Here is a 13,967-nt window from a genome sequence, read left to right on the forward strand (position 1 = left end):
TGGCCCCTAGAGTTCCATATCTTGCTGGTGGGAAAATAAATTGGCCCAACTTCTATGGTCAATTTGGCAATATCTATAATACTAATATATATATCCTCTTAACACGAAGTTCCAGTTCTAGAAATTTACCCTACATATATACCTAAAAGTGTGAGAGATGAAAATGAAAAGATTATTCATTGTAATATTGTATAAACAAAAGATTGAAAATGACCCAAAAGTCCATCCACAGTGAACTGGCTATACCATGGAATACTATGCTGCTGTAAAAAAAAAGAATGAGGAAGTACTTTATATATGGATGTGGAGTGACCATATGTATTATTAAGTAATAAAAGTAATGTGCAGATATGTTTTTTAGGAGACTGCCATATCTGTTTAAAAAGAAAAACTGTATATTTGTATACTCTTGGATCTAAAAAGAAAATTTCTCAAAAGGTACACAAAAAAATTGGTTTGAAAAAATGGTTGCCTCTGGGTAAGATTTGGTAGGAGGGGAATATGGAAAGGAGGCTTTTCACTGTATACAACTTTCTGTACCTTTTGAATTTTATACCATGTGGAAGTTTTTTCCATTAAAATTTTTTTTTAATTAAAAAATAGGGAAGGTGGTATTTTAAACACTGGTTCACAAATGCTGGTCTGTAAATCAGTGAATGCCCATAAAGAAAAATTTGTTAATCCACAATGAATTTATTTAATTTGAAAGATCATCCTTTATTCTTGATTAAGTACTTTGTATGGTGTTTGTTAGTGGGTAGTAGTTATCATTGTAGTTTTTATTTACAGAATGGGAAAAATGAAAAGTTGACATTGTTATATAAATCCCTCAAATTCATGTATGAGTCCTGAGTCTTAAAATTTAAAAGCCTACATTTAGATTTGGCTTTTGTTCTTATGCTGAATAATCTGTTTTTACACATTATTTGGGAAGGAGTTCCTCCTGTGTATTTCATGATGTCGACTAAGTGATGAATTATAGCTGAAGGCTTTTCCACATTCATTACATTCATAAGGTTTTTCTCCAGTGTGATGTCTCTGATGTTTCTTAAAGGATGAATCATGCCTATAGGCTTTTCCACAACGATTGCATTCATACGCTTTCACTCCTGTATGAACAGTTTTATGGTTGCTAAGGTGTATCCTCTGCCTAAAAGATTTCCCACATTCCTTACATTTGTAGGGTTTCTCCCCAGTATGGATTCTCTGGTGATGTGTTAAATATGCTCTATGGCTAAAGGTTTTACAACATGCAGTACATGCATAGGGCTTCTCCCCAGTATGAATTCTCAGATGTTCACTAAGGTGTCGAATCTGTCGGAAGGTTTTCCCACATTCATTGCATGTAAAGGGTTTCTCTCCAGAATGAGTTCTCAAATGTTGGATCAAGCTAACGTTCTGGCTGAAAGCTTTCTGACATTTATCACATACATAGGGCTTCTCCCCCGTATGAGTTCTATGATGCTGATTAAGAGACGAGCGATGTCTGAAGGCTTTGCCACATTCCTCACATTCATAGGGTTTCTCACCAGTATGGATTCTCTGGTGTGTATTAAGGGATGCGCTTTGACTAAAGGCTCTTCCACATGCCCTACATCTGAAAGGTTTTTCACCAGTATGAATTCTCATGTGTTCAGTAAGATGAATGGTTTGTTTAAAGATTTTTTTACATATGTTACATCGAAAGGTTTTTGTTCTTATGTAATCTGTTGGATGATTAATGAAATCTAAATTGTATATGCTCCTCTTTTTAGGTGTGTCACATTTATAGTGTCTCTGTTCTATAATAACATTTGAACTCACTATGATATTTTCCACAAATTTGTTAGTTTCTTGGCCACTGTTCTTATGGATCAAGATGGCTTGCCTCACATCTTTCCACAGGTTTCCTGGTGCCTTTTTAACTCATCATCACATCTGTAGACTTTTCTCAATGTGGAATAAATTATACCATCACTCATGGACCTTTCCATCATAATGCTGTGATATAGCTGTTCCTGTGGAATGTCTTCCTTTATGGTTGAATCATTGGTTTCTGTTTTACTCTCCAAGTCTGAAAGAAATGAAAAAATTCAAATAACTCATATTCATTATGCTCTGAAAAATCAATTGCTATAATGGGAATGGAACAGAGACTGAAAAAACACTATATATAAAGTACACGAGATTTTGACTATATTTAAATATGGTTATGCAGTTTGGAGATGTAATGGGAAGCAAAGTTAAGAAACAGTGAATAGGTTGAAAATGTCATTATATATCAAGAGAGACGATGTTAGAGATGAGGGAAGAATCTGTGCATTTCAATTGCATAGGGAAAGGGTAATAAGAGGAGAGAAGGGTTGTGAGAGTAAATATTAGAAAGAAGAGAGAGGCAGATCAGGTTCTGACATGCTATTATCTCCTGCACATATTACTGAAGGAACTATTCCAGCAAAATGAGGGAGTAAACCAAGAACTAGAGAGACGTAAAGAACAGCCAGAGTGACCTAGCAAAGGACACCGGAGTGGCCCAGCCAAGAAGACATCCACCAAATGCCTAGGGACTAAGAGAGAGGACTTTCCCATGCCCAGCTGGAGGAGGCACTATGGGAGTCACTGAAAAGCCAGTGAAAGTTCCCAGGAATGGAATGAAAGAAAGTCAGTTACTGTACACCTCCCATCCAGGGGTAGAAGAGTCATACATGCCCTTGTTCCTACTCTATTAAAGAAAATTCTCCTTTACCTATTTCCTTATAGTAAAGACCCTTGCAAGTCTGCTGTTTCTAATAATACTAAGTAACGAAGTTTCAGAGCTATATCTTAAGAATATAAGTCTTTTAAATTGACAGCTACTTTTGGAAAACAATCTCAGAAGGATAAAAAGAAGATACCCCTCTCCCCACTCAAGCAGCAGAAGGAGAGACACCAGTTCAAAAAATAGGAACATTTTTTGAACTGAGAACATTCACAGGAATATTAAGCTGTCTTTTATTGAAGTTTGTATTAATATTTACATATTTTTCTGTTTTCTGTAGTAATTGATCTATCCCTGGAAGAGTTATTCATACAAAGGAGACTTGTAAAAAACCCAGACTGCTGTAACGGTTCCTGTTCTATAACAGTTCCTTTAACCTTTAAAATTCTGACTGGTTTTCTTACTTAATACAGTGAAACTTGCGACAGCCAGAACTCAGTGAGACTGCCTTGCTTTTCCCCATCTCCCAAGTTTTCTGCTTTTGACAGGGTGCAGTCTTACCATTTTTCTATCACTCATTTTAGTGGAAAATACTTGTGTTTTCCTTCTTTGACAAGTTTCCAGCTTTCACAAGTGTAACAGTAACGTGTTGCACCAGTACTAATGTTTCAATTGACAGATCTGTATTCCTGAAAGGTATAACTACTTGCAAGACTTTTTTGTCATCACAGAAGGATCACTGGCACTTTCAAATTTCAAATTCTAAATGAATGGAGGAAATAATAAAGTCTGTGCTCTGCAGGACCCTGAGCCTGGTTCTGAATAGGAAAGAAAAGAGATAAGAAGACAGGGAAAGAGAGAAAAAAAACCCTGTGTTTTCCTCCCCAGTTCAGTATCCAAGCCCGAAGCAGGCCCAAGCTAGGGGAGAACAGAAGACTTAACTCCGAGTGAGGTTGGGAATTTTTCTTACTGCACTGAACTAAACATTTTACTAAATTTACTAAGATTGTTCTTTGTATTTAAAGGGGCTGGACCAGCCAGAGGACCTCTTTGAGATTTTATTCAGGTGCAGGGAAAGAACAGTCATGATAGCTTTTATTATTATTTTCATTATTATAAATTGAAGAAGAGAAAACCCAGGAGAATGTACAAATAGCTTCTTTGAATTAATAAGAGAGTAAAATAAGATGACTGGCTATAAGATCAATATTCAAAACCATTGTTATTAGACATTGGCAAAAACAGAAAATATAATTTTAAAATCTAACAAAAGATTTTATGGGGAAAATCCTGAAACTTTATTGAAAAAAAAAATAATAATATCAATAAATAGAACACTATACCATGTTCCTGGATAGGAGGACTCATTTTAAAGTTTGACAGTGTCAAGTGCTGATAAAGATACTGAGTTCTGGAAACTCTCAAAACCTGCTAGTGGGAGCATAAATTGATACAACTGCTTTAAGAGCAATTTGGCAATACCTTGCAAAATACAGGTGCATATACTCCATAATCCAACAATTATACTCCTAGCAAATATCTTAGAGAAACACTTGCATGTATACAAAAGAAGATATACACAAAGGTTTACTGCAGTATTTCTTGTAATTCCCAAATTTAGAAACAGTATGAATACCTATCAACAGGAAAATGGATAAATAAATTGTGGTTTATTGATTCAATGGAAATTAATGAACTAGAACAACAGAGATAAATCTCAACGATGTTGAGTGAACAAAACAAGTAGAAGAAGTATATATAACATTTATTTAAAGAATAAGACATGCAAAATAATGCTATATATTGCTTAGAGATATTATACACATATTTAGTAAAAGCAAGAAGACACATATGGGAATGATAATAATTAGATTTAGAAGGGCGGTGTTCTTTCAGAGAAGGTAGGTGAAAGCTATACGGGAATTTGTTATAATGTTCTTTATGCCTTTCTGAATGCCTAAAATATTTCATAATAAAAGCAAAGTCTAAGAAGATTATTAAACACCACTGGATTTGGTTGAGATGGAATCCTGTGGAAATTTCTCTTGTAGGAGTTTTCATAAAGTTGTTGTTGCAAGAAAGTTAAATATATGAGTTAAAAAGAGAATGGGAATTGAAGCTGGGATTATAAAATGAAAGTTGGTAAAATGTGAGATTTGTGAAATGCAGAAGAGATCACATGTATCTATGAGAAAGGAGCCTTTGATCACCAGGGCCTTAGGATACTGAAGAAAGAGGGAAAATCAAGTTTAATCTTAATGAGAGCAAGACCTCTTTTCCCTCCGACTCCAGAGAGACTTTTGCAAGGATTCAAGAGAAGGAAAAAGGTAATGGAAGGAGAAGTGAAATCAGGTTTAGTGCATGCCCTATTCAGTGGCCACAGCCGGGGAAGACTTTGGGATACATATTAAAAGGTACCATCTGCCTTGGTCTCACCTGAACTGGTATCTCCTGGCCTTCCTTCTCTGTCAGCCATGGTTCTTCTCCTTTTTCCAACTGGGAAATAACACTAGGCTTGGAAAGTTGATATCCTGTTTGTGGAGTAAAAAGGAGTATGAATGTTTATGCTGATATCTAAAAACTATCCCCAGAATTTAGCTCCAGTCCTCTGGTACTCAGGGCCTCTGAAAATGGAAGGTGAAGACACACTGTGTCTTCTTATTTCTAACTCTACAAAGTAAAGTTGTTCCTCCAAGGAAGGAGAATCAGATGTGTCCTGGCTTGGTTTTGAAAGGAACAAGACATCACTAATACAGAATCCAAGGCCTGGGAGTCCACAACAGTTAATGGTTTAGAAATAACAACTTGCCGGTAGTGGGCAGACTTCAGCCTTCATGGAGAGCCCATCCTTACCCACTGAGACCAGGTTCCCATAGTTCTCCAGCATCACCTCCCGGTACAGATTTCGGTGAGCAGGGTCTAGCTGCCTCCACTCCTCCTGGGTGAAGTCCACAGCTATGTCCTTGAAGGTTAACAGTTCCTAGAACATCAAATATGTTCTTTTTCAGCCAGAGTTCAGCGAGTTGTTCTGACCCTGTCTAGATGCCAAGAGATTCTGGTCAATTTTCCCCGGATACTCCTCGGTAATTGTTTGGCTGATTTTGCTGGAAGTTACAAAACAATGCACAGAGCATGTAAGTTGCCTTTTGCAATTTACAATTTTGGTAGAAGGGAAAACATTCATTAAATATTAAAGAATTTAGCCCCAGTCTTCTGGTATTCCCTGGTGGCACAGTGGTTAAGAGCTATGGCTGCTAACCAAAAGGTCAGCAGTTCAAATACACTAGCTGCTCCTTGGAAACCCTATGCAGCAGTTCTACTCTGTCCTATAGGGTCACTATGAGTTGGAATCAACTCAATTGCAACAGGTTTTTTTATTGAGCTAATTTTTGTAGATGTGGCTTAGAAACAAGAGTTACATGGAGGGAGGCTACTATGAGCAGGGAAATTGCCACCATTGAGGCCCAGTTTTCTATACAAGAGTATAGGTTGAATTTTCTTAGTCTCCTTCCCTGCTTCTCAACCCCGCCTCCCAAAAAAGGCAAGGTTATAATCTTAAACACCAGGAAGTGATGTCAAGGCAATGAGAAGAAACTCACCCTAGATTCTGCTGTTGGGGGCCCAGGGGCCACTTTATCCTCTAAACCTTTTCCCTGACTCACATCAGCATCCTGAGACAGCAGAGCTGGGGAAGGAAAAGAGCCACGAGGTTTGCATCTCTCCAAATCCCCCACCTAGAGAAGCCTCCACATAGCCACTGGCTCCTCCCCCAACATATCCACAAAGACAGACATTGAGAGGGACTCAAGAGCAGCCCAAGGTCCCCTTAGATGAGAAGAGCATGCAGTGTGTTGTTTTGGGGTCTGATATTGTCTCTGTGGTCAAGGCTGGCCTCTCCCAAACAGCTCTACTCATGTCTCTCTTCAGCTCAAAAATCCTCAATGGCTTCCCAGTGCCAAGAAAGGAAAACACTTCACCATGGACTTCAAGACACTCTACGACCTGCCCAAACCTCATCATAACAGTATTTTCCTCTAAGCCACAACCCTTTATACATGGGACACAGCCCCATCACATTCTTAACACTCAGTTAGACTCCAATTGTCTTAATTCTCTGAACTACTCTTGAAGGTACTCACTTCTGTATCGTTCTTTCCCAAGTCTTCTACAAAAAATTTAAGATATCTTTCAATGCCCAATTCCATGCTATCTGCTCTGTGAAATTTTCTCAGATAAGTACAAACAGAAGAAAGTCTCCTGTCCCCTATATTCCAAAAAAACATTTTCTTAGGTTACCTTCTATTATTTTTATCTGGGTACATATCTATCTCCAACAATTAATAATTAGCATTAATAAAAATTATTCATTTTTTCATCTGTCAAAATGCTTAGCACAGCCTGACACAGCTAGCACACAATAAATACAGGCTGAATTTGAAGTGTTAAAGGTATGAACTAAGCAATCACATGAGGCACACGAATTCGTCTGTCTGTCTATCTATTCCTGACCAGGCAACTAGGTAATACGTTATCTTGGCATGTCTCTCACTAAACCCATACATTTCAAGGTAAAATCGGAGTAATCGGCATGGCATTCCTGCCTCTCAGCCTTCAGCATAAGATGAAAAGAAAGCAATGATCAGCAATGATACTTGTCAAAAACATTGGTTTTAGATTAAAATACTGAAACTTGTAAAGGAAAACCCTTAGAGAGTTTAAGGGGGCAGAAATCTTTAAACTCCCCCCCACCCAAGAAAACGTGACTTACCTACTCAGCAGCTGCTGGTAGGGAACACTCTGTATTCTCAGTCTTCCTGTCGTGTGTTGTATACAGGATGGGAGACAAGCACAGTATAGAGGACATGGCACACGGAACTCATGTTAACAGCCCAAGATTTTCTCTCACAGCTCTCTCCTTCCTAGAAGCCACAAGCATGAATCCCAAAGGCCTTGTTTCCTCCAATTTTCTCCCCAAGAGACCTTCACAATGAAGTGTCTACCTACTTGTCACATGTCAGACACACCTCCTTCTTCTCCCTCTACCCCGCGCCCCATCAGTCTATTCTCACCTTCTCCCTGGAGCATTTTAGTCACATCCTCCCACAGGGTTGCCCCCTACTTGGCTTTCTTTGGATGGTGCAACTTCACCCAGGTGCTGGCCTCGGTGGGCAGGGTGATCAAGAGCTGCTGCAGCATGATGAAGCCCACACTCCTGAGGGATCGTCTGGTCTCAGCCCACAGGACAGAGTTGGCCTTATCCACTTCTGAGGAGGAAACTGCCGGAATCTCTAGCAAGAGGCTTCACAGTTGTGTGGGCCTCCTCTGACCACAATATCCTGCCCTGAGGACTCCAGCTTGTCCTTGCAGCACCAGGACCTGGGGGCTCCTAGAGGATGGTGTGACTTCAACAACTCTGAAAAGCTGACTCCTCTCTTAGATTAAGTACCATGTCGTTGAGAGGCAGCTGGCAGGGCAGGTTTGAGTAGCTGCCTCTATATTCTTCTAAAGGGGCAAAAGGCAAGAGGGCTTCAGAAGCACCTGTCACACAGCCAGAGCTCCAGAACACGCAGAAATATATTTAAAACTGCAAAAGATCCAAAAATAAAGAGTTGGCAACAACGCGAGAATAGTATAATCAGTGCCCTTGTATGTAGCTCTGTCTCCCAGTTCCCTACACAAACACCCGAAGATACGCAAACAACGATATACAAATATATACAGACCCTGCCCTGACTTCCCCGCAAGTAAGCTGCATGTATTGTCTGTCTGGATATAGACTTGGGAGTCAGCATACTACATGGTTAACACGGAAGGCTTTGAAATAAGACAGCCTGGGTTAGAATCCTGATGTTGTTATGTGCCATCAAGTTAATTCTGACTCATAGCAACCCTATAGGACAGAGTAGAAATGCTTCATACAGTTTCCTAGGCTGTAATCTTTATGGGAGTAGATTGCCAGGTCTTTTCTCCCTTGGAGCCACTGGTGGGTTCTAACTGCCGGACTTTTGGTTAGCAGCTGTACCTAATCACTGTGCCACCAGGGCTCCTTTTAGAATCCTGATACTGGCACACAGAAGCTCTAAGGCACTTCAACTCTCTGAGCTTTAGTTTCTTCATCTATAAAATGGGGTTAAAAATTGTACTTCATAGGGATGTAATGTTGAGCAAATGAGACAATGCCAAGCATATAGCAAATCCTTAATAAACATTATTATAAACCTTTTATTTGAATGCTGCATCACAGCATTTTTTTTTTAAGTCATTTAAAAAATAATTGTTGTTAGGTGCCGTCGAGTTGGTTGGTTCTGACTCATAATGACCCTATGTACAACAAAATGAAACACTTCTGGGTCCTGTGCCATCATTGCTGTGTTTGCGCCCATTGTTGCAGCCATTGTGCCAGTCCATGAAAAAAATAGAGGCCCTAATTGAAAATTCATTTCAAGTCTCTCAACTGATGAAATAATCACATGGCTGGGTAGTAACAGACACATAACTACCCATTGTGATGCCCAGCAGCTGGCAAATTTCCTTTAACCTTACTGGTAAAATGCATTCTAGTTTCAGAAATGTTCAAATTGGTGGAGTCATGTCTTCCAATGGAGAAAATATAGTACTTCGATATAATGAGGACCGTCGCAGAATTGTTTCTAACAGGATAATCTGGACACAACCCAAATCCATCATCTCATCCAACCCGCCGGCATCTGAGCAGATTCTCTACCAAGACTTGGTCCAGACTGGTTTATCTGGGGCCTCAAGGAACAGTCTTAGCTCCGTAGAAAGGCAGACCTCCCAACTTTTTGAAGTCTGTAAGAGGGGTATGTGGCTGACGGGCTTTTTTTGTCAGCTGTGACTAACATGCACAGAAAGGAGCTGCATCCTGGGATTGGAGCTTGAGGAGACTATCCTGCCGTGAATGTATAAAAAGTAAATGTCCTGAACCAAAGTGGAGAAACCTTCGAATCTTACTTATAAAACAGTTAATGACAGAGAAGCTGCATTTCTTAAGATGTCCCTTCTCACAGTGGTCCCAGAAATGCCACCCTTGGGCCTCGGGTCAAAGACAGCAAACATGGGCAGAGTTACCCCCTACTTACCAGATGGGCCTTGAAAGCAGGTAGGACCAGAGATGGGGGCGTGAGAGGGCTAGCTCTTGAAGCTTTAAGCTCCAGTGTCTCTTTAAGTGAAAGACTAGGTGGTAACAGATTTTGTTGTTTGCCAGCCTTTTAGGGACAGATAACATCCCTACTCAATATAATCATTCTTCAAAAAATGTCCAACGTTCACGTAGGCTTCAGAAGCCTAGAGGACCCTAGCCTCCGGACTGGACGGGGGTCTTTTCCAAATTTCCATCAAGAGCCAGGCGGGGCAGGTGGTCCTGCACAAGCTCAAGACCACTCTCTAAAGTGAGATTTCCCAGCCGCAGCCTCAGGAGCGGAGCTCTGGGGCCCGAATGGGAGGGGTCCCCTGAACCGGCTTCACTCGCTAGCTGCTGCTTTAAAGCCCCAGCGGGTGGCAGCGACCAACTCCGCCCTCCTCTCCGCCCTCAGCGATCTGGCCTCTCAAGCCTAAGACGCAGCCGGGGGTCTCCCGCACCTCTGCTCTCCCGACACCCCTCCTCTTCCCCCCAGCCCTGGTGTGGTCCTCCGTCCGGCCCAGCTCCTCGCGGTCGCAATAGGAAGCCGGCCCAGGGCAGGTGTGTCTTCCGTGGGGGCTCCGAACGCCCCGCTGACAGCTCCGCCCACAAGGCGCCGCGGAGGAGCACGCCCTCTCCAGGGAAGTAGGACCCTCAGGAAAACCCGGAACCCGGAATAAAGAGAAGCAAGTCCCCGGGCACACGCTCCCCCGAGAGTGCTGCCCGTTTTGAGCAGGTAGCCGCCGCCCAGTCAGACCACCCGGTTACTGACTGTGGTCTGGGAAGAGCACGTGGTCGGCCAGCTCTTCCGGTGAGGAAGCCCCTTTTCTGCCATCCATCCATCCATCCATCCATGCAACAACTATCTACTGAGTGCCGGCCATCTGCCACGCGTTCTTATAGGCTCTGAGGAGACATCAGCAAACAAAATACAGTCCCTGCTTTCTTGGAACTTAATTCTGGTGAAATTAAATAGATAACAATAAGAAGAAAAATAAATAGATAATACTCCAGTTAATGGTAACGGCTATGAAGAAAAATGAAGCAGGGGAGGGGGACAGAGGATGACTAAAGTTTGTCTTTCTGGTAATGGTAAACCCATTGCTGTGGAGTCGATTTTTTCTCATAGTGCCCTATAGGACAGAGTAGAGCTGCCCTACAGGGTTTCTAAGGCTGTAATGTTTACTGGGAGCAGATCGCCAGGTCTTTTCATGGCAGAGTGGCTGGTGGGTTCCAACTGCTAACCTTTTGGTTAACAGCCGAGCACTTAACCACTGCACCACCAGGGCTCCTTTCTGGTAATGGTAGGCTAGGATAGTTACATCCGTTCACTTCGGAAAACAACAAAGTTAAAAAATAAAAATCTGAAATATGTATTTTTAATGTTCTTAAAGGCATCTAAGAGATGAGAAGATAGTGGGGAATCATCAGAACGATTGCTGGACAGTCAGAATCCAGGGAGGTAATCCAACTTGGAAGCTGCTTGTGATGATTAATTTCGTGTGTCATCTTGGCTAGGTTAGGGTGCCCAGTTGTTCTGTCAAACGCTAGATGTTATTAAGTATTTACATACGATTAAATCCTCTGGCTCTAAGTAAAGAGATTACGCTCTATAATGGGCGGCGGGGGGGAACCTCAACCAATCATTTGAAGGCCTTAAGAACAAAAAGAGGTTTCCCAGGGAATATTCTGCTTCCAGACTGTAAGTAGACATTTTGCCAGAATTCTTCACATTCCCCAAAACCTCACCACCACCTGAGCTACAGATTTGGGACACAAGATTGCTGGAATGTCCAGTCCATCTCCCGACCAACAGATTTTGGACTTGCCAGCCCCCACAATCTCGTGAGTCAATTCCTCAAAAATAAATAAGTAAATGCATGTCTGTCTATTTATCTATCTGTCTTACTGGTTTTGTTTCTTTACAGGATCCTAAGACAATGTTGGTACCAAGAGTGGTTCTAGAGGAACAGCATCTTAAGGATCAGTTTTCTGAATTGGTTTTTGGGTTTCTGGAATTTTTAAAAAATCTGGATAGATTAAAGGCACTAAGGACTCTGTTGGAGCCCTAGTGGCACAGTGTTGGCAGTTCAAATTCACCAGCCACTGCTTGGAAACCCTAGTTCTACTCTGTCCTCTAGGGCCATTATAAGTCAGAATTGTCTTGACGGCAATGGTTTTCTTTTGGGGGGGGGGTATAATGACTCTATTTCCAGTAGTAAAAAGATCATTGATAGTCCATGGTGTGGTGTGGCAATAGAGATATGCAAACTATCACCACTGGACCCTCCAAATCAGATACTTACGAGACAAAGTTCTGGGTGATTATGGATTTGATAACTTAAAACATTTTTGTCAAACTGACAAGTATAATGACATTGGCTGGTTGCTCCTAATTTTGCTACACAAAATGGAAAAAGAAAAGATGAGCACAGGGCTTCAAATTTCCCACTCACTCGCCACATAAATGACCTGAAAGTTGCTATGTGTGCCCTGAAAGAAAACCTTATGTCCTGTAGCCTCAGAGCTGAGATTGCTGAAAACCAAACCCAGAGTTTCATCCTATGAGTGGCTGAATTATGATGCAAATATATATTAAGGGTGTAGGCTAATGGTGGAAGGAACATAAAGTTGGATCAAGCCAAATTTATTGATATGGGTCCACTAAGCAGAGATTCTGCATTCAGTGTTTCAGCTTGAGGAGTTAGAAAGGTATCTAACTGTTTATTTGGTTGACTGAAACATGGATTAAAAGGAGGCCTACACTAAACGAAGTTGAAATGCCAGAACTGCCTTGGTACACAGTAGAAGAAGGCTTAGGGAGGTTGGAATGTTAGAATAGATTTGTCATCAGAGTCACCCACACCACCAGAGGACACACCTTCCACCATGACTGTGAGGAATAAATTTTTGAGAGGAGCCCCAGCATCCTTGAAGAGAGTTGTAATCACTCTTCTCCATAGCTCAGATATTACAATGGGAGCCACTGTTGAACTGAATTCTCACCTTCCATATGGGAGACCTGGGTTCAATTCCCAGTAAATGCACCTCAAGCAGAGCTACCACTCATTTGTCAGTGGAGGTTTGTATGTTGCTATGATGCTGAACAGATTTCAGGGGGAGCTTCCAGACTAAGAAAGAAAAGGAAGAAAGGCCTGGTTATCTACTTCCAAAAATCTGACCTCGTTGTGCATGGGGTCACCATGAATCAGGGGCCAGCTTGACGGTAGTTAACAACAACAACAAATGCAATGGTGGGGATTGGATCCTGGGGTGGCAAGGACCAAGTGACAGCACTTATTGCCAAAGACAAAGTGGGCATGGTTACCATAATAAACACCAGAGTCAAAGCAGTAATCAGAATAGTCTAATTCACATAGACCTATGGCATTGGGTAATTGAACATGGTGTCCCTAGAAATTAAATAAATGGGAAGTCTATAAATTCCTACTTGATTTGCGTAAGTAGAAGAGTTTTCTGTCAAGTGTGCAAACTTCTACCTCGAATTACCAAAACAGAGTTACAACTCCTAAATCAATCCCAAGACTTGAGCCAAAGCCCTGAAGGTGCAAACAGTTAAGTGCTCAGCTGCTATTTGAAAGGTTGGCAGTTCAAACCCACCCACCAGCTCCACAGGGAAAAGACCTGGCAATCTTGTTAGTAAAAATTACAGCCAAGAAAATCCTATAAGGGCAGTTCTACTCTGTCATATGGGGTTGCTATGAGTTGCAATTGATGGCACCCATCAACAACAGCAACATACTTGAGCCACTGTATAGACCCACAACCCCTTGAATGAAGGGGATACCAGGTCCCTTTGAGGAAGGACCCCACTATTGTGCCAAAAATTTGTATTACTAATCTTTCTCCCAGGCTTCTCTGAAGGGACCTACGGCCTTTTATTTTATTTTAGTTTTTAGGGATTTTCTTTTTTTTTTTTTAATTGTACTTCAGGTGAAGGTTTACAGAACAAATAGTTTCTCATGAAACAGTCAGTACACATGTTCTTTTATGAAATTGGTTAACAACCCCACGATATGTCAACCCTCTACCTTCTCGAATTTTTTTTTTTTTTTTTTGGTGAAAGTATATGTAGCCAAAGATACACCGTTTCAAAAATTTCTACATGCACAGTTCAGTGACATCGACTAC

General features: G+C 41.2%; 1 protein-coding gene across 1 annotated transcript; it reads right to left on the bottom strand.

The window, feature by feature from the left end:
• Positions 1-915: 915 nt before the first annotated feature.
• On the bottom strand, positions 916-7,873 carry ZFP69 (ZFP69 zinc finger protein). Its single transcript, XM_023727179.1, is given in 7 exon segments — positions 916-1,880; positions 1,883-2,053; positions 5,114-5,134; positions 5,137-5,208; positions 5,531-5,657; positions 6,277-6,362; positions 7,747-7,873. Coding segments are annotated over 7 exon segments (1,569 nt in total).
• Between the last annotated feature and the right edge of the window lie 6,094 nt (positions 7,874-13,967).

Source organism: Trichechus manatus, unplaced genomic scaffold (assembly GCF_000243295.1).
Source record: "Trichechus manatus latirostris isolate Lorelei unplaced genomic scaffold, TriManLat1.0 scaffold00015, whole genome shotgun sequence".
NCBI lineage: Eukaryota > Metazoa > Chordata > Mammalia > Sirenia > Trichechidae > Trichechus > Trichechus manatus.